General features: G+C 43.2%; 1 protein-coding gene across 1 annotated transcript in view; it reads left to right on the plus strand.

Moving 5' to 3' along the window:
• The first annotated feature begins 291 nt into the window (after positions 1-291).
• LOC115096167 (guanine nucleotide-binding protein G(o) subunit alpha-like) overlaps positions 292-22,065 on the plus strand; it is a 49,170-nt gene continuing 27,396 nt past the window's right edge. The window contains exon 1 of the mRNA XM_029610679.1: positions 292-463. Coding sequence (XP_029466539.1) covers positions 292-463 — 172 coding nt within the window. The remainder of the gene's footprint in view (positions 464-22,065) is intronic.

A 22,065-nucleotide genomic window follows, 5' to 3' on the forward strand; every position in this document is an offset into this window, starting at 1 on the left:
CTAGCAGGATGTGGTATAAATACTAATTTTGGAATTTTCTCTTCAGCTATTTCATACTTGAATTCTTTTCTGCTGACTTTAATGTAGCTATAGCCAAGTGGATTATTTTCAAGGGAGAAAAAAGCCATTTTCTTATGCTATTACTGCCTTTTTAAACAACTAGTATTTCCTGATTATTTCCTTGGGGGAGGGGGGGGTTCTTTAGTAACAGTTCCTCTCTCCTAAATCTAATTTCCCATTTTCTCTGTCTTTTTCTTCCTGTCTGCCGGCCTCTATTACCGTGCTTCGCTGATGCGCTCCCTGCTACAGAACCGCATGCACGAGTCTCTCATGCTCTTCGACTCCATCTGTAACAACAAATTCTTCATTGATACCTCCATAATTCTCTTCCTCAACAAGAAAGATCTGTTTGCAGAGAAGATCAAGAAATCGCCTCTGACCATCTGCTTCCCTGAATACACAGGTATTTATTTAAATTTATCAGCCACCTAATTTTCAAACCAAAAAAATAATGTACAGAATAAAAACATAAAAAAATATATTTTAACAAAAACCATGCACAACAACTTAAGGTACTCATAACATAAGATCCGTTTTATGAATGAATGTGCTTAGCTTAGGTGATCCAGGAATGCAGAGAAGGGCTCAAAAGGCTGGGAGAGCACGGTTGCTTTTTCCAGACAGAAATTACTATACTAATACTATTAGTCTACTTAGCAATAGAAATGAGGCCACAGGCACTTAAGGTTTTCTTCTACTGTAAAAAAAATAAAAATAAAATAAAATATAGGGTCAATATTCAAACAGCTTGTTTGGATAAGTTCGGGATTTAGCCAAACCGTGCTCTGATAGCCTCCAAGTTATCTGGTTAAATAGTTAACTAGAGAAAACATATCCAGATAACTTGAAGGTGACTACAGAGGCATTATGAGCCAAATTTAAGTTAACTGGATAAGTTATCCTGCTAACTCCAATATTCAGTTTGCTAAGTAACTCTTGCTGGAGAGCATTTCTAAAATTACCTGGATAAGTTTATGCAGCTAACAGGTACAGCAGCATTCCTTATCAGCAGCGCTCCACTGAATATCCCGGACAAGTTATATGGTTAACTTTAGCCAGATAACGTGTCCATTCCCTGCGACACCAAATATTGGGCTCATATATATACATATATTTGGCATGTGCATTCATTTGCATCCAAATGGGAAAATGTAACCAATCAGTTGATTTTTTAGTTTGTTCATTGCCATCTAAACTGAAATAATGAGGCACCCAAAATAAAAAAGCAAATTATTTTTTGTTTGGTGCCATTATAGTCCTTGGGAGAAGCAAAGCAACGCTATTTTATTGCTTCATGCCAGATTGGAGCAGAATCAGTTTGGGATGGGACAAGGAAGGAGCAGGACCAATCATGTTGAAGCTCTTTTTCAAGCAGCCTATCCCAGCTGAAAGCTGCATGTTATAGCTATCTTTTTTTTTAATATTTTTTTTTTTAGGTAAAAGTGAAACTGAGCAGTCACTACTTTTCATTCATTCCATTGTTGGATCACAGAGAAAAGGCAGAGGTTCTGAAGTGCCTTCCTTCAAAACTCAGAGTTGAAGAAAAGTATCTGAATGTTTGAGACCCCTTTGTCTTTACTAGCTAATTCTCCTTAGGTTAGGACTTTTGTAGGGAGACGACAGTATGCAGACCATCCCTGCGGCACCTCCCCAGAGGCTTGCCTGGATTGGTCAGCACTGCAGTGCACTATAAAGGCAGGTTTGCTCAAGGAGCAGTGTGGTTTTTGGTTTGGCATTCAGAGTTGGCTTTTGGATTTATTTTTTTTTTAAGAGTTCCAGAAAGCTGGAGTGCTTCTGAGTGCTCCCCATTTTGGGCCCCGCAGCCTGGTATAGGAGAAGTAGCATTTTGTAGTTTTTTTAGTTGGAGGACTGGGTATGGGGTTTTTCCCCCCTTTTTATAGGCTTCACAGCCTGATCCAAGGGAAGAGACACTGCCCTGGCCAGTACCCCACGCTCTGGAAGGGATTTGTCTAGGAGGAGTGGAAGAGGAGAGCTGTCTGTTTTCTTAAGAGTTTTACATTTTGGGGATGCAACTCCTGCTGGAGGATTGTCGCTCCTGTCTTGGGAGGTCAGGATAAGGTGCTGGGATTCCTCCCGCCCAGCTAAGGAGGGTCAGCAGTGACCCGACAGAGAAGAAGAGAGAGAGAAGTTTTGCAGAGAGTTGTGTTTCTTGGGAAGAGCTCTTTTGCCAACAGTTCCTGCCCGCAGAGGAGGAAGAGGAGGAGAGACTTTGGATTATGAACCCTTTTTGGGACTTTCTGGCACCAGACGTCCAGATGTTACCATCAGAGAAAGAGACAGGAGGTCCCAGCCCTACTCTCTACCACTCAGAAGTGTTGGGTGTTTGCCATCCAAAGAGACACTGACTCAGCTAATAGAAGTGAGATAAGAGGCACTTTGGACTGTTTTATTTTGTGAGAAGTTTATCTGGAGAATTTTTGTTGTGAATTGGACTTCAGGTGAATTTGGCTGCAGTAGATTTTTGTTGACCCGAGTGCCCAGTGTCTTTCTTCGGTCTATGTAACCCCCCTCTTTAGAGACATCCCGGATTGCAGGGGCAACTCTTACTCACAGGTCTCCCTCTTCTCACACGAGCATAGTCCTCTTGCCCCAGGGTGCTGGGGTTTGTTCTGGCGGGGGAAGAGGATAGGCTCGTGGGCGTGAGTAACAACGCACAGTCTTTCAGTCTCTCTTCGGTTGCTCTCTCTGCTGTACTCACTATTTGGATGTCCTTGCTTTTGGGCACCTCTGACTGTGAATGAAAACGCTGGGGCGTTCAACAAAAATTTACCACAACCTGAAATATTTGAAGTCCCAATTCATAACAAAAAAATTCTCTAATTTAACTTTACACAAAAAAAAATAAACAGTCCACTCGTACCTCTTTTCTCAGATTTATTAGCTGAATCAGTGTCCTTTAGGGCAGCAAGCACTAGGTAAAGACCCAACTCTCCCGAGTGAAAGAGAGTGGAGTTCTAGTGGAACTCTGATTTCTTCTCTCTTTTTCTGCCTTCTTCAGGTTTGCATCACAGTTTATAACAACCAGTGCCTCCACCATCTTCCTTATTGCTCTTAAGATGCTAACGAAGTATGGCTGATATCCATCACTTGGGAATGCAACACAGTTCACTTGTACCCTGATGATCTGTATCCTTAAAAGCTGCTACCTGCCCCTGTTTCAGCCAGCTGCCACCAGTGTACTATCAGGAAAGGGTAGATGTGTGGAGCGTTCTGGCTGGTCCAGATGTTGCTGGTAAAATGTGTGCTATCCGTCTCCTCTTTAACCAGCTACACCTGTAAAATGGATATACAGGGTGGAGATAATCTACCTACCGAATGTGGACTGAGAGGGCATTTTGTACTTAGGAGCTAAAATATGCAGCAGCCCCTTAAATCCCCGTTGTCTACAATCTGCAAAACTTGGTCATCCAGGTCGATTATTTTCCCTATGCACTGTGTCGCCACCTTTAATGATGCCAGCCTCCTACTACATCCCTATCTACTCCATGGCATCTTGCCATTGGCATGGATGTAGAAATTGCTTATCTGTTACCTCTCAATTTGGGTGACTGATTTCCCATTTTCTGTGGCTTTGCTGCTGCTGCTGCTGCTGCTGCTGCTGCTTTGCGTGGTAGACGGGGTCCTCTAATACTGGCTGCCTCCCTTGAAACCAGTGCCAAACAGGTATTCTTTTTTTAAATGGTGCTGCATGCTATCTTTCCTCTACTGATGGCCTTACCACAGTGAATACATTCTACAAAATTCAGGTTCTCCCTAATTCCAAAATGCCTTCATACCTTGGATGTCTTACGGGATATACCCTCTCTCTCTCTCTGGATACTTGGGCATTGCTGCTTCTGGGGCTAGGAGTGAAGGCGAACGGAGTACCAAAAGCTAGGAGCATCTCTCATGTCCTCCACTACCTGCCCTTGCTAGGGGTTATTCTATTCAAGTAAGCTTATAGAGAGGGCTCTAAGGGCAGAGTACCATCTTCTCTGTATGTGATTATTTTAAATGGGAGACTTCCTGGACTATTATATTTGATGAAACAAGAACATAGAAACATGACCAGAAAAAGACCATTACAGCCTATCTAAGTATCTAGTCTGCCCATCCACACCCATTATTTATCTTTACAAACTCTACCACGCCCTCAGAGATTCTCTGTGTTTATCCTATGCTTTCTTGAATTTAGATAGTGTCCTGGTCTTCCATTGGGAAGTGGTGGAGACCACTACCCTCTCTGTAAAGAAATATTTCCTTAGATAACCCCTGAGTCTATCTCCTTTCACCCTCATACCATGACTCCTCGTTCTAGAGCCTCTTTTCCTTTAAAAGAGGCTCACTTCCTCTGCATGGTAAACCTTGGTGGTATTTAAATGTCTCTTTCAAATCTACCCCTATTCTAGGGGTAGATTTGAAAGTCAGTCCCCATATGCTTCTTATGGGACAGACTTAAAGACCACTGATGGTTTTAGTAGCTGCCCTCTGGACTGACTCCAACGGATTTAAAGCCTTTAGAAGATGCGGTCTCCAGAACCGTATACAGTGTTTCAAATGAGGTCTCACCAGGAACTTATTCAGGGGCAATCTCACTTCCTTTTTGCTTCTGACCATTCCTCTCCCTATGCACCAAAGCATCTTTCTGGCCATGCCTTAAGCCACCTATTTGCCCACCTCAAGATCATCAGATATGATTATCTCCAGACTCCGCTCTTCTTTCATGCTTGGTAGAACCTCACCTCCTATACTGTACGTCTCTCCTTTGTGGTTTTGCATCCTAAATGCATATTTCTGCATTTTATAGCATTAAGTCTTAGCTGCCAGACCCTAGACCATTCCTCAAGCTATGCTAGATCCTTTTTCTTTTTAGCCACACTTTCCTGCTGTCTCTACTGTTGCAGATTTTATCATCAGCAAAAAGACAAACCTTTCCCAAAACTCCTTCTGCAACATCATTTACAAGAATGCTGTAAAGAACCAGTCCAAGGACTGATCCCTGCAGCTCACTGCTAGTAACGTCCCTCTCCTCAGAGTGAGCTCCATTTCTCACTGCCTGTGACATCTCCCACTCAACCAGTTTCTAACCCAGTCACTACTTTAGGGCCCATACCAACGGCTCTCAGTTGATTTATAGGTCTTCCTTGCAGAACCATGTCAACGGCCTTACTGAAACCCAAGTACACTAAATTAACACTCTCCCCTAATCCAACTCGCTGATATTCCAACCAAAGAGATTGATCAGATTCATCTGACATGACTTACCTCTGGTACAGCTATGGTGCCTTGGACCTTGTAGTCCATTGGAATCCAGGAGCTACTCTATCCTCTGCTTTAGCAGTGATTCCATTAATTTGCTCATCACAGAGGTCAGACTAACTGGTCCTTACCTCCTTACTTCTACTTTTGTGAATAGGAATCACATCTGCCTGTCTCCAGACCTCTGAAACTACTCATAACTCTGAAGAAGCATTGAAAAAGTCGGCCAGCATAGTTGACAGAACCTCTGTAAGTTCCCTTAAAATCCTTGGGTTCCATTGCTTTATATTTAAGTTTAGCTAAGAAACATGATGGCAGTAAAAGACCGTATGGTCCATCTAGTCTGTTCATCCACACAAATAATTTAATGTTAGAATTTACATCACTTCCTTAGAGATCCCCCTGTATTTATCCCATGCTTTCTTGATTTGAGATGATATTTTTGTATCCACCACCTCCACTGGGAGATTGTTTCGTGCATCCACCATCCTCTCTGTAAAGAAATATTTCCGAAAGTTACACCTGAGTCTACCCCCTTTCACCCTCATCCCATGACCCCCTTGTTCTAGATCCTACCCCCTTTCACCCTCATCCCATAACCCCTTGTTCTAGAGCCTCTTTCCTGTTAAATGAGGCTCACCTCCTGCGCATGGAAATTATTGAGATATTTAAATGTTCTCCAGCATATCTTCCCTATCTTGCCTTTCCTCTAGACTGTACATGTTTAGAATGTGCTTTAGACAAAGACCACTGACCATTTTAGTAGCCACCCGCTTGATCCAAGGTGTTGTAGTTGATGTTGTTGGGTTCCGTGATTGTGTTTCCTGGGTTAATATGTGGACAGGCAACACTATCATAGGTCCCAACAACATAGCTACAACATCTGGGACTCATTCACCTAATCTTCCAATGTAATATATGCCAGTTACAATGGTAACTAAACACTGTAAAACCCGGTCAAGTAAAAGGTGGCCTTTCTCTGACTACTTACCAATCAGCAGTGGCTGCATAGCATCAATCAGCTGCCTGCTTATTTGTTTTTGGCAGCTGGTGCAGCCACAAAAGAGAGAGGAGAGAAGCATACTCCTTTGGAAGATGGGATTTTAAGCTGTCTGGCGGGCAACGAGCACAGCCTATCCCATTAGTGGCTGAAGACGAGGGAGGCTCTGGTGGGCTGCAAGCGGGATGCCGTGAAATGGTTGGAGGCCCCAGTGGGCCGCGAACGGAGCCCATCCCTTTCATGGATGACGCGAGGAAGGTGCCGGTGGGCCACAGCTGAGGAGCAGTGAGGGTGTGTGTGTGTGTGTGTGTGCAGAATGACAGGCACAGGAGTGTGTGTGTGATTTGGAGCCTTTGTTCCTGAGTGAAGGTTTGTGTGAGTGAGGGATTTTGTGAGGGTGTCTGTTCATGTGTGAGAGGGAACCCATATGAAGGGATGTGTATGAGTGAGAGAGCGAGCCTATGTGCAGAGGTGTATGAGTATGCCAAAGAGAGAAGGAGCCTGTGTGAGAGTGTGTTTGCCAGAGAGAGAGATGGAGCCTGTCTGAGGGGGAGGGGTGTGTGCAATAGAGAGAGGGAGTCTATGTGAGGGTGCATGTGTGTGCGCAAGAGAGAGGGAGCTTGTGTGAGGGGGTCTGTGGGTATGTGTGTGAAAGAGAGGAAGCCTGTGTGAAGGTGTGTGTTTGAGAGGACAGAGGGAACCTGTGGGGGGGGGGGTGTGCAAGAGAGGGAACCTATAAGAAGAGTTATGTGTGTGAGGTACCGAGGGAACCTGTTTCAGTATGTGTGTGTGTGAGAGTGAGAGAGCCTATGAGCAGGAGTGTATGAATGTGCGAGAGAGGGAACCTGTGCGAGGATGTGTGTTTGTGAAAGAGGGAAGGATCCTGTGTGAGGATATGTGTGAGAGTGGGACAGGCTGTATGAGAAGAGTGGTTAAATTCTAGGAGTGGAGGGCAGCAGGGTGGAGATAGTGGAAGGGGTTGAGTCTGGAGGGGGAGGGGAGAGATAGTGGAGAGCAGAGAAGTTACTGAGAGGGCAGAGTGAAAGAGATCTAGTCAGGGGAGTAGGGGGAGAGGAAGGAAGGGACACTCCTACAGTGTCCTTCTAGGGGAATTCTGCTCAAAATATTTAAAACTCTGCATCTTTGAATAATAATTTTTCTGTATTACATGTTAAGTTAAATTACTCAAAGACTGTGATGTACATTGTGTTATTTTGACCAATATAAATTATGAAGAATTGTGCAGAATTTATAAATTTTGTGTGCAGAAATCCCCCAGGAATAACCGTGCTTCTCACCCGGAGTGTTTGCTCTAGTTTGAACATTTCATGGCCTCTTTCCGGCATCTTCTCTCTCAACTCGGCAGTCTCAGCCTTCCGCCTTGTTTGCTTACCGAGAGACAGATGCTGCTCCTTGAAGGTTCACGAAGACTCCAGCAATCTACAAGGCCCACCTGCCAGGGCTGTCTCATGTTTTGTCTGCATAGGTGGAGCACGTCATCACGTGTGGCCAGGGATCCCTCCTGGAGCTGGACTCAGGACACATGCTGTGATACCTTTGCTGCCAGTTATCTGCCTGAGCCTCCAACCTTGGCTCACACCCTTTCCACTGCTGTAGCTATCCATTCCAACTGCAGCCTAAAGGTAAAGTTGTCTTGCTGCCACCCTGCCTGCCTTCCTCTTGTCCTCCCACCACAGTCCCTCGGCTGTCTCAGTCTCAGAGCTCCCATCCTGTTGCCAGGTATAGCGAGTTGGATTTTTTTAATCCTTAATTATTGGATGTTATTTGATTAGTTTGCTGTTTTTAAATATTTTATTGGTGGTTGAGAAATTTTATAAAAAGTTTTTAAGTTTAAATGAGCTTTTAATTATTAGAGGTTCTGTTCATCAAATGTTTTGAATTATTTACTCTATATATTAATATGTTTTTACTATTATGATTGATGTTTTATATTTCTTGATTTATTAGTTGATATTTTATGAGAAATTGTGATGTTTCTGTTTTTCCATTATTGCATTGCATGTAGAGTTGTGGTGTGGTTTCCAGTTCAGTTCTTGTCATGTGTTTTTATTTATACTATGGTTAGGGCTGGCACTAGCTTCTGCACACCTCTGTGCATAGAAGGCTCGCTGCCACCCCGATGCTGCCTCCCCCCCCCCCCCCGCGGCGGGGCAGGCGGCCCTCTGTTTCTTCAGCAACCAGAAGAGGATATGAGCTCATATCCTCTTCCGAGGGCCAAAGAAGGAGAGATTGCTGCCGCTGGAAGAGGGTATGTGCGTGCTCCTCTTCCGTCGGCGGCACTCTTTGTACTCCGCTGCCGCTGACCCACCGATCGGCTGGCCCGCCGCTTCCCCAGATGTGCTGCTGTCTGCAATTCCAGAGTTTGCACATCCGGTTGTGCTGGGCCTGACTATGGTCTCTTTATTCTGTATTTGGCAAGTGTCTGACTCTGCATGTGTGACTGAGGTGAAGTAGCTAACATGCTAGCATGTAGCTTCTGTGTAGGAATCTATTGCAGCTTGGTTTGTTCTTTTTCCATAATAGGAGATGTATTGGTGTTTTAGGGCCTGGTGTAATATTTGCAGTGTTGCCTTTTCATGAGTAAAGTTGTTACTGTTTGAGTGCTGGCAGCTCATCCTGTTTTGGCCTGGGAAGTTTACCATATTGCAATGGAAATCCAATTTATTCATGGCTTTCTGAGGGCCAAGCCAACTAAAAATATATGTTACAATGCCATGAGTTCCAAGCGGCATGATCTGAAATATATGTACATTTATGCAAATGAGGGCAAACAAACACGTCCACTTGTGCTTCCTCTCCCCACCCCACCCCCCTCCCCCGAGTCCTCAAGTGTCCAATTGTGGTCTGTGGAAAAGTTGGCAACCCTATGTCTACATAGGACAAACAGGTCAATCCCTAAGGAAAAGAATAAATGGACAAAAATCTGACAATAGAAATGCAACATTCAGAAACCAGTAGGTGAACATTTCAACCTCCCAGGACATTCTCTATTTTTCCTTAAAATTGCCATACTCCTAAAATGGAACTTCAGAGATTACTCCAGCGTGAAACTGCTGAATTGGAACTCATCAAAAAACTTAACACCATGACCCTAAATCAGAACTGAGCCAATGGCTTCATGGCTCAGTACAACTGTCTATGATCTTAACTGTTCTCAGATCATTCTGTCTTTTCGCACTTACCTCAGCTGTCAGTAGCTTGTATTATAATGCTATTATCACTTTGTTTCCACAACCTGCCTGCTTATTCAATGTCTTTGCTTTGTTCTGAACCCCACCATACCCATATATTTTACCCACCTCTGAATTTCACTTCATACATCTGATAACGTGGACTCTCCTTCCAAGCTCATGCCTCAATAACAGGCCGATACAGTAAAGTCCGCAGGAGAGCGGACGAACACCCGCTCTCCCGGCCCTTCGCCAGTGCACGCGATTCTCTATTTAAATTAGGTGACGCGGTAGATCCGGGTAAAAGGAGGCGCTAGGGAGACTGGCGCGTCCCTAGCGCCTCCTTTTTGACAGGAGTGGCGGCTGTCAGCGGGTTTGACAGCCGACGCTCAATTTTGCCGGTGTCGGTTCTCGAGCCCGCTGACAGCCACAGGCAGAATTCAAAATTTTTATTTTTTTTTACTTTTTTTACTTTTGTCCATCCATCCAATCAGATGCCAGTTGGGATAGGCTGGTCAACCTTCTTTTTTCTAATCAAAGACAGCCAGAGAGAGCAAAAATTAAAAGCCAAGCTGGTGTTTAGTCAGGTTATTGTAGTGGTCACTGGTTAGAAACTGCAGCTGTTAAAAAAAAACAACAAAAAAAACCCCTCCCTCTGCAGTCTTCTATGCACCATATTTGTGGAGATTTTTAAATATTTTCCTCTAATTTTTTAAAGGCCCTGGTGATTCTCCATACTCTCACTGCACACAGAGAGAGAAGCATTGTCTCTTACTTCTGCATGTTCAGTGATACATATCAACACTAACTCTAACACTGAACAGTCAGAAAACTGACACACAATGACACTGTGTGACAAGAAGAAATAGCATAACCTACCTTAGTTTTAAGTTCTCCTGCCTTTCCTTTATAAATCTTTTTCTACTTTTTCTTCGGCTCAGAGGGAGCTTCAGAAACACAACTTCTCTGTCTGAGATCCAGCAGAGAAAGAAGTTGAGAAAATGGTGCCTGCTCAAAAATTGCTTCAGTTTCGAGTTGAAAAACAATGAGGAACTCATTGTCAATCTAATCGGGTGCCAGTTGGGATAGGCTGGTCAACCTTGATTGCTTCTACTCCTTTTCTTGCCTCTTCCCACTGCAACTCTGGTCAGACTAGTTTCAGTGGTTTCATTAGCTTGCCTTGAGTAGGAAAAACCCTGCACTTTTGTGTGTGCCATAGACCTGAATGGGATCCGAAAATGAATAAAAATGAAAATTTTCACTGTTTTCAGGGGCACTGTCCATTTGTTTTGTTTTCAACAAAACGAAAATAAAATGCTATGATTCATTTCAATGTAGGCTTGTTTCAAATGAATTCACATCCCTACAGGGTTTGTAGCTTGCTTTCTTTTTGTAAAAGAGTCTGTGACAATGTGCTAATTCTTGTGTGTATGACTCTTTCACTAAGTCTGACTTAATATACATAGGAAGCATCAAACATTCACAGTGCTCTGTCTGTAACAAAAGTGACTGTCTTGTTCATTCTCTGTGTTTGTCCACACCAGGGTGTGCATTCTAACAGTAAACTCCCTTACCGACTAGTGATCTATTTTAATAAATTCCATTACGGTCAATATTCAAAGTGCATTCAGTGCTATTTAGGTACATAAGCAGGACTTATGTGGCTAAGTAGTGGCAGCTGAATATGCGTGTACATTCAGCAGCTGCCACTTAACTGTACAAGTCCCTTATACATCTAAAATGTACGCACAAAAAAAGTGGGCATGCATTAGGCAGATTGGGGGCAGAGCGAGTTAGACGAATAACTTATATGCCTAACTACTGATATTCAGATTTGGGCGTATAAGTGTACGTCTAAGTTTAGATGCCCCATAGAGCAGGTCTAAGCTTAGCAAGGTAGACTTATCTGGCAAAGCACGCACATATACATGTATATTCAGCGACTTCGCCATGGCACTAAGGGGCGGATTTTAAAACCCCTGCACGCATAAATCCGGCAGGATTTACGCGCGCAGGGCCCTCGCGCGCCGGTGCGCCTATTTTGCATAGGCCGCCGGCGCGCGTAAAGCCCCGGGACGCGCGTAAGTCCCGGGGCTTTCGAAACAGGGAGGGAGGGGGCGTGTCCGGGGGCTACGCGCGTAGTGTTTGAAAATCCACCCCTATATATACATTGTAACTTAGTCGGATAAGTTATATCCAGCTAAGGGGGTCATTTTCAATAGGTTTTGCATGCAAAAAGGGACTTTTCGCACGTGATAGGGTGATCGGGGAGGAGTCGGGGCGGAGTCCGCCCCGGAAGAGGAGGAGTCGGGGCGGCACTGGGGCCGACGCTGCGGAGACATCGCTGGCGGTGAAAGGTAAGGACCCTTATTGCCGCCAGTTTCGTGTCGAATAACTACACCTTTTATGGTGTAGTTATTCGGTGCGAAAGCCGGCAGCCAGCGCACCGCAGTGGTGCGATGGCTGCCGGCTTTCGCAGGCCCGCCCCCCACTTTGCCCCCCGGTTCTCTGCGAGAATAGTGAATCCAGGCCTAAGTTACTTAAATGGCCAGCTTTGATTATTGACCTTATCATGTTTTTGGCATCAAGAACCACTGTAGCAATGGGATAGGAACAGGGAAGGGTGTTCCTTTTGAGAGACCTAGGACCAGCACAAGCAGCAGTAGTGATAATGAAAGACATAGTACCGCAAGCACTAGGATCCCCCCTACTAACTTCAAGAGATTTTTAAGAGGAGGAAACCAGCTAGAGAATCAGGAAAATGGCGCCGGCCATACACTGTATGGCCGGCGCCATTTTCCGTACGGAAAAACGATTCGTGTGCAGGAAGTCGTTCCCGGACCCCCGCTGGACTTTTGGCAAGTCTTGTGGGGGTCAGGAGGCCCCCCCAAGCTGGCCAAAAGTCCCTGGGGGTCCAGCGGGGGTCCAGGAGCGATCTCCTACGCTCCTGACGTCGGGGTACAAAAAACAAAATGGCGCCGGCGCTACCTTTGACCTGTCATATAACAAGGCAAAGGTAGCCTTCCCCCCCCCCCCACTGGACCCCAGGTAATTTAAGGCATTTTGGGGGGGTTTGGGAGGGTGGGGGATTTATTTTAAAGGGTCGGGGTGGGTTTTAGGGATGTTTTAGTGTGCCGGTTTTCGATTTACACGATTTACATGATATTTAAAAAACCCAAACTGCGACGATCCGATTCCCTCCCCCTCCCAGCCGAAATCGATCGTTAAGACGATCGATCACACGATTCACATCTCTACATTCTATCACTAATCAGATGAATCTGCGAGAAACACAACATAAATTTCTGGCAAGGTATTATGTCTCCCAGACACTAGCGCAGAAGTTTTGGTTAACTACTACGGCCATGTGTGTTAAGTGCACTCAGGTAGAGGGTACCTTGGGCCATTGTTTTTGGTCATGTTCGTATATCATGGAAGTATGTTGAACACGTAGATACAACCAAGAAGACCAAGACTTTCTTGCTGATTTGGGATCTCTACATACAGTCCCGCATAGGACAAGGAGCCTGCTTTTGAATTACTTTTCTGGACCTGTCTCTTTGAAACCCATTTGAGGACATTACGAAGCACTGGATTTAACTGGCGTAGGAAGACTGAGATTTGAATGTGTTCATCGGTTCTGGACTCTGAGAAACAGTGTTGAGAGACCACATCTGACTATGACATGAGCCTTGTGCTATGCTGACAATCGGGTGAATTTTCAAAAGGATTTACACACATAAATATAATTAAGAACATAAGAAATTGCCATGCTGGGTCAGACCAAGGGTCCATCAAGCCCAGCATCTTGTTTCCAACAGAGGCCAAACTAGGCCACAAGAACCTGGCAATTACTCAAACACCAAGAAGATCCCATGCTACTGATGCAATTAATAGCAGTAATTATTATTGTAGCAATTTTCAAAAGCCATTTACACGTGTAACATGCACTTATGCAAGCAAATCCTATTGACAATTCAATGGCATATTTTGTAGGAATTTTCAAAAGCCCAGTTACTCGAGCAAAGTGCATTTAATTCAAGTAAAACCCAGTTTTTATGCATGTAAAATCAGACCCAAAGCTAAAATAATGGCAGCTTATGGTTTGGAAAAATCCCTAGAGATACAGGGGGTGAAATCTTTCTGTTCGAGGAATTCTCTGCAAGTGTGGTGGCACAGAGAAAGAAGCCAGACCCAAATTACTTTGTATTCTATAAAAAGGTGATCAAATTTATGTTACTGTACCATGCAATTTTGAAAATCCAACAAACTAATGTTACTAAAATGCTGTCCACCATAACTGAAATCAAGAATTTTGTTGCCAGTATGTCAGAAGAACAAGCTCGACTGATTTGGGGAACTAAATTTGTATGCAGGAGCAGTATTTTGATGGCTGAAGTTCAGATTCTATGAAATCCAGAGCTTGTTATTGGATTATTTCTTTGCTTTTCTGTTCTGTGATTGCGGTTGCATTGGAGATGGTCAACAGAGAAGATAAATCAACTGAGAAGATCTGAAGAGGAAAATTCCTGAAAGTTTGAATGTTTTATAGTGGTTGCATGTATGTGTATATGTGCGGGGATGGGGGGGGGGGGAGGGGTTGGCTGGGATTAATATATGACAAAAAATGAATCTTACAAAATTTGCTTCTGGGATTAAGCATGCCCTGTTTTGTGGCATATCCACAGGAATATCTATACTTCTGGGATTACTTATGGCATATCCACAAGAACATCTTTACTTCTGGGCTTACTTGTGGCATATCCACAGGAATATCTATACAGAATATTGTGCATGGTAATCTAGGCGCTCTTGAGACAGTTAGCTGAAGGGCTATCTCTTGTTTTGTTTTTGTATGTGGTTGTGGAGGTTTAGCTGGGAGACCTCTACTGCCGTTGAAGAGGCAGGGGGAAGCCCCAATAAAGAGATATTATTCTTTATCTTGTGTTAAAACACGATTAACCTGAACATGTTTTCAGTGAATGCAGATGGGATTCTTTCCCCAATCAAAAGAAAGACAATGTTGATCATGTTTGAAAAACTGAAAGCCCAAATGTTATTCCTTCAGGATAAAGAACAAGGCAAATTAGTGAGAGATTGGGCTGGGACCTGCAGGTATTCCTCCTACATTGTAGACGTAAAAGAGAAGTAGCTATTTCCTTTCATAAGAAGTTAATGTCATTTCAATGAAATCTGATTTTCTGGGGCATTTTATTTTATTAGAAGTTAATATGTTCAACAAGATATGGTTCTTCTGTAACGTTTAAGCTCCAAATGCATATGAACATGGATTTGTTTCCAAAATAATTGCAGAATTGTCTAGATACGATCCACATTATATAATTTGAGTGGTAATTTTAATGTCCTCAAAGGACTGCTTGTCTGCCAATAAAGCAGAAAGGTCCAAGGGGCTACAAGGCATTCATTTTATGACATCTTAGTTGGATCTTATGGAGTTTTGGCATAGTTTAAATATTGATGATACATATTTCATCTTTTATTCTATATCACATAAATGTCATTCTAGAATAGATTGTGTATTAATTTCATATAATCCTTTTTATTATATTACTCAGGCAAAAGCTGGAATGAGATCAATTTCTGATAATGCTCCTATATAAAGCAGGATTCAGATACCACAAAATACCCCACTGAATTTTAATTGGAGACTGCAACCGTATTGATATCATGATTCTCAATTCTGTGATTATTTGAGCAACAAATGGCAAGAGGTTTTTTTTTTAATAACTGCAGATCATTTGAAAGTGAAAAATAGAGATTTTCAAAATTTTTTATGAAACTTTATACAAAGAGAACAGATAGACAAGATTCAGCATGACTTTAATAATGTAGAAATTCCAGCATTGTCAGAAAAACAAGTGGAGCTTTTAAACAATCTATCATGATACAAAAAACAAAAAAAAATACAATTATAGCAAAATTGCCCCTTACAAAGACCCCGGAACCTGATGGATATGGATCTGAATTTTACATAAGATACTTAGGGCCTATTTTCAAAAGAGGCCTGGCGACGCACGTAAAGCCCCAGGACGCGTGTAAGTCCCGAGGCTTGCAAAAGGGAGCGGGAGCGGGGCCAAGGTATTGCGCACCGGCAGTTAGCCGGCACGCGCAAGTTATAAAATCAGGCGTAGATGTGTGTGCGCCGGGTAGCGCGCGGACATGTACACCCGTGCGCACCTTTCAAAATCTACCCCTTAGAAAGCAACTTATACAACCTGCACCCTTGATCCAGGCCCATCTAAGTTAATAAAGCTAGTGAGTGAGGGGCTTGAAGCCTGGGCAACCAAAATTGTAATCTCCTCTCTCTCTGAGGGTGTGCTTCCGACAGATTTTAACAAAAGCTGTAGTGCAGCCACTAATAAAAAAGACAAGCCTGAACAGTATCCCCTTCTTAGGGAAACTTGTAGAACAATCAGTAAGAGCTCAGTTAAATGGCTAAGAGAAAAAAAAAACTGGCTGGACCAATATCAATTTGAATTCAGAAAAAGTCAAGAAACAGAGACAGTCTTCGTTGCCTTATTGGATAATCTCCTGAAATACCACGATAAAAACCAGATGAAATGTTAATGTTACTGAATTTCTCAGCAGCCTTTGATAGCATAGATAATTTCATGATGATAATATGGCTAGCCGAGACTGGCCTAAGCTGCAACTTCATGACCTGGTTCATCTCCTGTCTGGCAACAATCAATTCACTTCTCTAACAACACATTGCACCATGGATCCTAAACTGTGGGGTCCCTCGAGGCTCTATTCTTCCTCTAATTCTTTTCAACATTTACCTCAAGTCACGAGCTCGACTGATTCAAACCTTTGTGATAAAGGCCTCCATCTATGCACAACTGGTACTACCAATAAATCTGGACCAATCTACAGTCAGAAAGAAACTAAGTTCGTGTCTTTTGGCGTTTCAAGAGTGGGCAAAATGCAACAAACTCCATCTGAACCCCAACAAAACAGATTATATGGATACAGAACAAGCACAAACAAATCATTGACCTGAAGATACCATTCAGAACCTATGAATGCCCACTAGAAACTCAGCTAAAAAGTCTTGGAGTCCTATTAGACTTAAGAACATAAGAACTTGGAACTCACCATGCTGCTACAAATCCAAGCAACAGGAAAAAGCTGCCATTTTCAACTTCGTAATTTACAAATACTGTGCCCGCTCGTTGAGAAGTAAGACCGACTCACAGTGGCTTATGCCACGGTAACCATGCGACTGGACTACTGCAATGCACTGCACAAAGATCTGATGGATAAGGCCCTACACATATTCCAGATAATACAAAACTCCACTGCACGACTCATAGAAGGATGAAAACCACATGACCACATCACACCTATATTACAAAAGATACAGTGAGCGCCAATAACATACAGAACTAAATAAGAAACTCTAACCCTGACTGAGAGGAGGCTGACCTGTCTACCTGAGTGAAAGGTTCTCATCATATATGCCTTCCATATCACTAAGATCCTCACACAGAGTATCCATAACTACCCGATTGACAAAAGAGTTCAATGGAACAGCTATTCAAAATTGATCCTTCTCGGGAGCAGCAATTGCTCTTTGGAACTCCTTCCGACAAATATATGACTACTCTTATACTTCAGAAATATAAAGCCTGGCTTTTCTATTAGGCCTTTAATGCCATATGAATCCCAAAGCCGTATTGGCATTTCACCTCAAATGGCCTTAAGCGATGCTACTACAAATAAAAGCTAGAGGGTTTTTTTTTTTTTGCAATTAGAACTATTTATTCATAGAGTTAAAACTGCTAGAGCTTATGCATGATTGTTGATCTGTTTAAAGTTACATCCAAAGTACACCTTAAATGTACCAAATGATATTGCTACTACTGAAAACTGCTCACACTTTATAATGTAACACTACAAATGTTTTGTTTGTAGGCAAGTTCCCTAATATGCTGCAACTCGCTTTGAGTGCATCTCATATTCAGAATGATGGGAAATAAATCCAAGTAATAAATGTTTAATGCATCCAAAGATAAAAGTAGTATTTTGAAATATGTTAATTTGGCAATGATTGTAGTTATGGCTAGAAAGATAAAGATCCAGGATCCCCAACATTTTATAGGCCAGGTTTTTTTTTTAAACTCTTTATTTATAAGTCAGAGTCAAGGCATTCACAGGGCAAAACAAGCAATACATAAGAGACATTAGGCCAATTTTCTGATCAGTTAAGATCTAAAAATATTGGCAAAAGCTAGGGTCAGCACTATAATGACATGATTCTGATTTAAATGTAAGGCTGGTCTCGTCTGCAATTGAGGGCAATTGAGCTTGGAGGAGACAAAGTCATTTTGGTTGACCTAGATGAAGAGGAGGCTTTTGATAGAGTTTCTTGGCAATACATGTTTTGGATCTTAAAAAAAAATACAAAATGGGGGAAATATGTTACAATAGATTCAGCTTTTATCTATGAAACCTATTGCAATGATATTGATAAATGGACATCTTTCCACACAAATTTTATTTCCAAAAGGGCAGACAGCAGAGGTGCCCTTTGTCACTCTTGTTGTTTATCTTGCCACTGGAACCTTTGATGACCAAATTGAGAAACTTGCAGGAATTTCAAGATCTCAATAGGGTCCAGAACTCTGAAAGTGACATTATTTGTTGATATGATGCTTCTTTTCATAAAAAATCCACAGCAGTCTTTGGAGCCTATTTTACCAGTTATTGAGCAATATGGATCATGTGCAGGTCTCAGGATTCATTTTGAAAAGTCCTCACCTTTGCCATTATCAAAGGAGGTAAGACAGGAGTGACAAGGATCCTTTCCCCTAACTTGGGAAAAGGAAAATTAAGATACCTGGGAATATATATCCTTTCTAATTCAAATCTGTGTATAAATGCAATATCCCAGTTCAAATGGATAAAGTGATACAGAAATGAACAATGTGGCAGGATTTGCCTTTGTCTCTGTTTGGTTTGGTAGTTTTATTTAAGATGATAATACTGCCAAAAATTGTATACACATTGCAAATGCTTCTGTTCTGGACAGTAAGAGATTAAGAATGTTGCCATCCCAAGGCACTTCTGGTGCTCTCATCACCATCCCCTTTCCCAATATCTCCCCCCCCCCACCCCCCCCAACAGAGAAAATAGGGAAAACAGAATAAAAGGTCTAAGGCACAACCTCCTTTGCTTTGATATATCTGCTCCAGGCTCATCTCCTCTCCTCATATCCCTAACAGGAGGAAAGGGGCTGGATTAGGGAGCAGAGCAATTTTGCTCCCTGCTATGTGCTCTGGCATCACCCTCCTCATCTTGTTCCCTGGACAGAAAAGGAGGAGAGGGGCTGGAATAGGGACTAGAGAAGTTTTACTTTGCTCTGTCTTTTCCAGCCTCCCCCCTCCCCTCCTGTTCTCTGCACTGAGAGGGGAGGGGCTGGAGTAGGAAGCAGCTGTTCTCTGCTGAGTGAGAATCAGCACAGCTGGAGGCAGCAAATCTTCAACTGGCCTGCTGTCCCCTCGCCCCTACCAGATTGTTGCTGCCCTAGGGCCTAGCCTAGTGTACCTATTGGGAAATCCAGGCCCGGCTCTGGATAAGGCAGAAGGATTTAGAGAGATTTTTAAAAGATCTTCTTTGATTTATATAGATGGAGAAAAAAGCTAGAGTAAGTTTGAGGAAATTGACTAGGCTTAAGAATGAAGGTGATTTGGGGTTTCCAGAAATTGCTAAGTATAATTTAACAGCACAGTTAACACATGCTTATGATTACCTAATGGGCACCCATAAATACATAGACAGAGAATTGGATGAACAAGTGGTGAGGCCATACTCTCTAAGCTTGATATTGCTTTCTAAGAATAAATATGAACCTGTGGAAATCACTAGAAATATCTTGGCAAAGTCTTCTAGGGAGAAAGTTATGTGCTTTGCACAATAGGAAATCTGCAGTATTATTGTTTTTATCCTTAATAGGAAATGGCAATTTTCCACCAGGTATGGACAACAAAAAATACGTGAACTGGCAAATTGTAGGATTATAAAACATGGGTCATTTCTTTCCAACAATTCCAAGGGAAAATTGATGGCTCTAATACACATTATTTATGTTTTTAGAAATCAGACATTATGTAATCACAGATATACTGCATGACAAAGCAGTGAGCTCTGACTTATCCCTAGAAAATAATTTTGAGATTGAAAAAAAAGGGGGAATAAACTCAGTATATGGTATAAACAGATTACAGATGGTAAACAAAACATAGATCTTGATGAGAATAACAAATTGGAATAACAAATTCATTGTGGAATTAAAAGAGAAGGATTGATATGACATAATCAAACAGAAATTTAGTTTCAGTGTTCACATTGTGATACAAGAATTGCTATTTAAAATACTGCATAGAGCCTACATTGATAAACAAAAACATTTCAAGACAGGATGGCAAGCTTCACCAATATGTCTCACATGTGGTAAACTTCCTGGTACTGATGTGCACAATTTTTTAGAATGGAAAAAAAATTGTTTATTTTTAGCAACAGATAAACACTAATATGTACACTATGTGTACATTTCACACATGCACATACACGCGATTTTCAGATAAATGCTGATTATGCAAATATCCAGGGGTTCATGTGAGAAAGTATGCTTGAAAGAAGTGGGCATGTCAGGGCTTGGTTTGGACATTCACACATACATAGCTATTATATAAAGAACCTGCGCACGAACGCCATCAAGAATACATGAACACTTTTACACCTGCTATTTAACACGCCAAATTCAAATTTGTATTTGCTTTTTCAACCTGGTGTTTGGCCTGCAGGCTTCTCCCAGTAAGTGGATAGGGCAGCTTTCTAGGAGTAGAGGGAGAGGGGAATGCAAAATCATTGTCCTTGCTCAGAAGTATGTTTGTCTGTAATTGTTTTCTTGTCACATTTGTCCTTCTGTCTGCTACTAGCTTTGCTTCTATTCTTTAGAGTGTTCTTTCAGTAAATGGCACTGCATTTCTGTGTGTATGTCTAGTGGGTGGGGGTGTCACCAGGACTGACTAGAGCTGGCTGAGGCCATCATAGGGGCTGACTGAGGGGGTGTGTGAGTGGAACATGCAACCTGAATATTATAAACTTATGGATACTCAGAGTACAACATTTGAGGAAGGAGAGAGAACAGAGGAGGATGTAACTCTTAGGGAGAGTATAGAGAACCATGGCACAGTTTTTGGATCTGTCTAAGGAGCAGAATTGCGCAGGTTAGGATTCAACAAGGAAACCCTACTATATCTATGCCGCAGTTAGATCAGAAACTACACCCTTCCACTCAAAGAGGCCACACCTTGCCAGTACACTTCAAGATTATTACTGCCCTGGCCTTTTCTGCCATTGGCACTTTCTAGATATCTCAAGGAGTCATGGCTGGAATAAGTCAGTCAGCCATATCCATGTGTATTGATCAGTTTCTGGCTACATTTCTCAGGAAAACACATTGGGCAGGATTTTAAATGCCCTGCACGCGTAAATCCGGCTGGATTTACGCGCGCAGGGCCCTCGTGCGCTGGCGCACCTATTTTGCATAGGCCACTGGCACGCGCAAGTCCCGGGGCTTCGTAAAAAGGGCGGGGAGGGGGCGCGTCCGGGGCATGTCCGGGGGCGTGTCCGGGGGCGTGTCCGGGGTCAGGGGGCAGTTCGGGGCGGGACCGGGGGGCATGGTGCCGGCCTGGGGGCGTGGTCGAGGCCTCCGGACCTGCCCCCGGGTTGGGTGATGGCGCGCCAGCAGCCCGCTGGCGCGCACAGATTTACATCTGCTTTCAGCAGGCGTAAATCTGCCAACAAAAGGTAGGGGGGGTTTAGATAGGGCCGGGGGGGTGGGTTAGGTAGGGGAAGGGAGGGGAAGGTGCGGGGGGGTGGAAAGAAAGTTCCCTCCGAGGCCGCTCCGATTTCGGAGCGGCCTCGGAGGGAACAGGCAGCGCACGCCGGGCTCGGCGCGCGCAGGTTGCACAAATGTGCACCCCCTTGCGCGCGCCGACCCCGGATTTTATAAGATACGCGCAGCTACGTGCATATCTTATAAAATCCAGTGTACTTTTGTTCGCGCCTGATGCTAGGGGGCTATTGCTTGCACTCATGTCTCCATAAGGGCACCTGCATACAGGGCAGCTACCTTTTGCAGCCTTAAGCTCTTCCACTCCCTCAACATGCAGGTGGTCTACAATGCCAAGAATAGCTTCATGACATAGTACCCAGGTTTCCAGGATCCTGCCATACTGCCTACGTCTTCTCACAGTCAGGAATTAATGACCGCTTCCATCACTGGTGGTTGGCTTCTAGGTAGGTATGTTCTCTCACAACAACAACACAGCAACTAATCTCTGCCCTTTTCTCTCCCTCTGTCTGTAAGTAATCTTACCCCTTTGCCACAGGAAGGCTGCTTCAGCCTCTACCAGGGGATAACCTCACTGCCTACCAGCTTGAAATATCTCACTCTGCTCTTTTCTGCCTTCTTTCTTACAGGTAATAGAAGATATCCACTCACAACCTGGCTCATGATCTTGA

Source organism: Rhinatrema bivittatum, chromosome 7 (genome assembly GCF_901001135.1).
Source record: "Rhinatrema bivittatum chromosome 7, aRhiBiv1.1, whole genome shotgun sequence".
NCBI classification, from domain to species: domain Eukaryota; kingdom Metazoa; phylum Chordata; class Amphibia; order Gymnophiona; family Rhinatrematidae; genus Rhinatrema; species Rhinatrema bivittatum.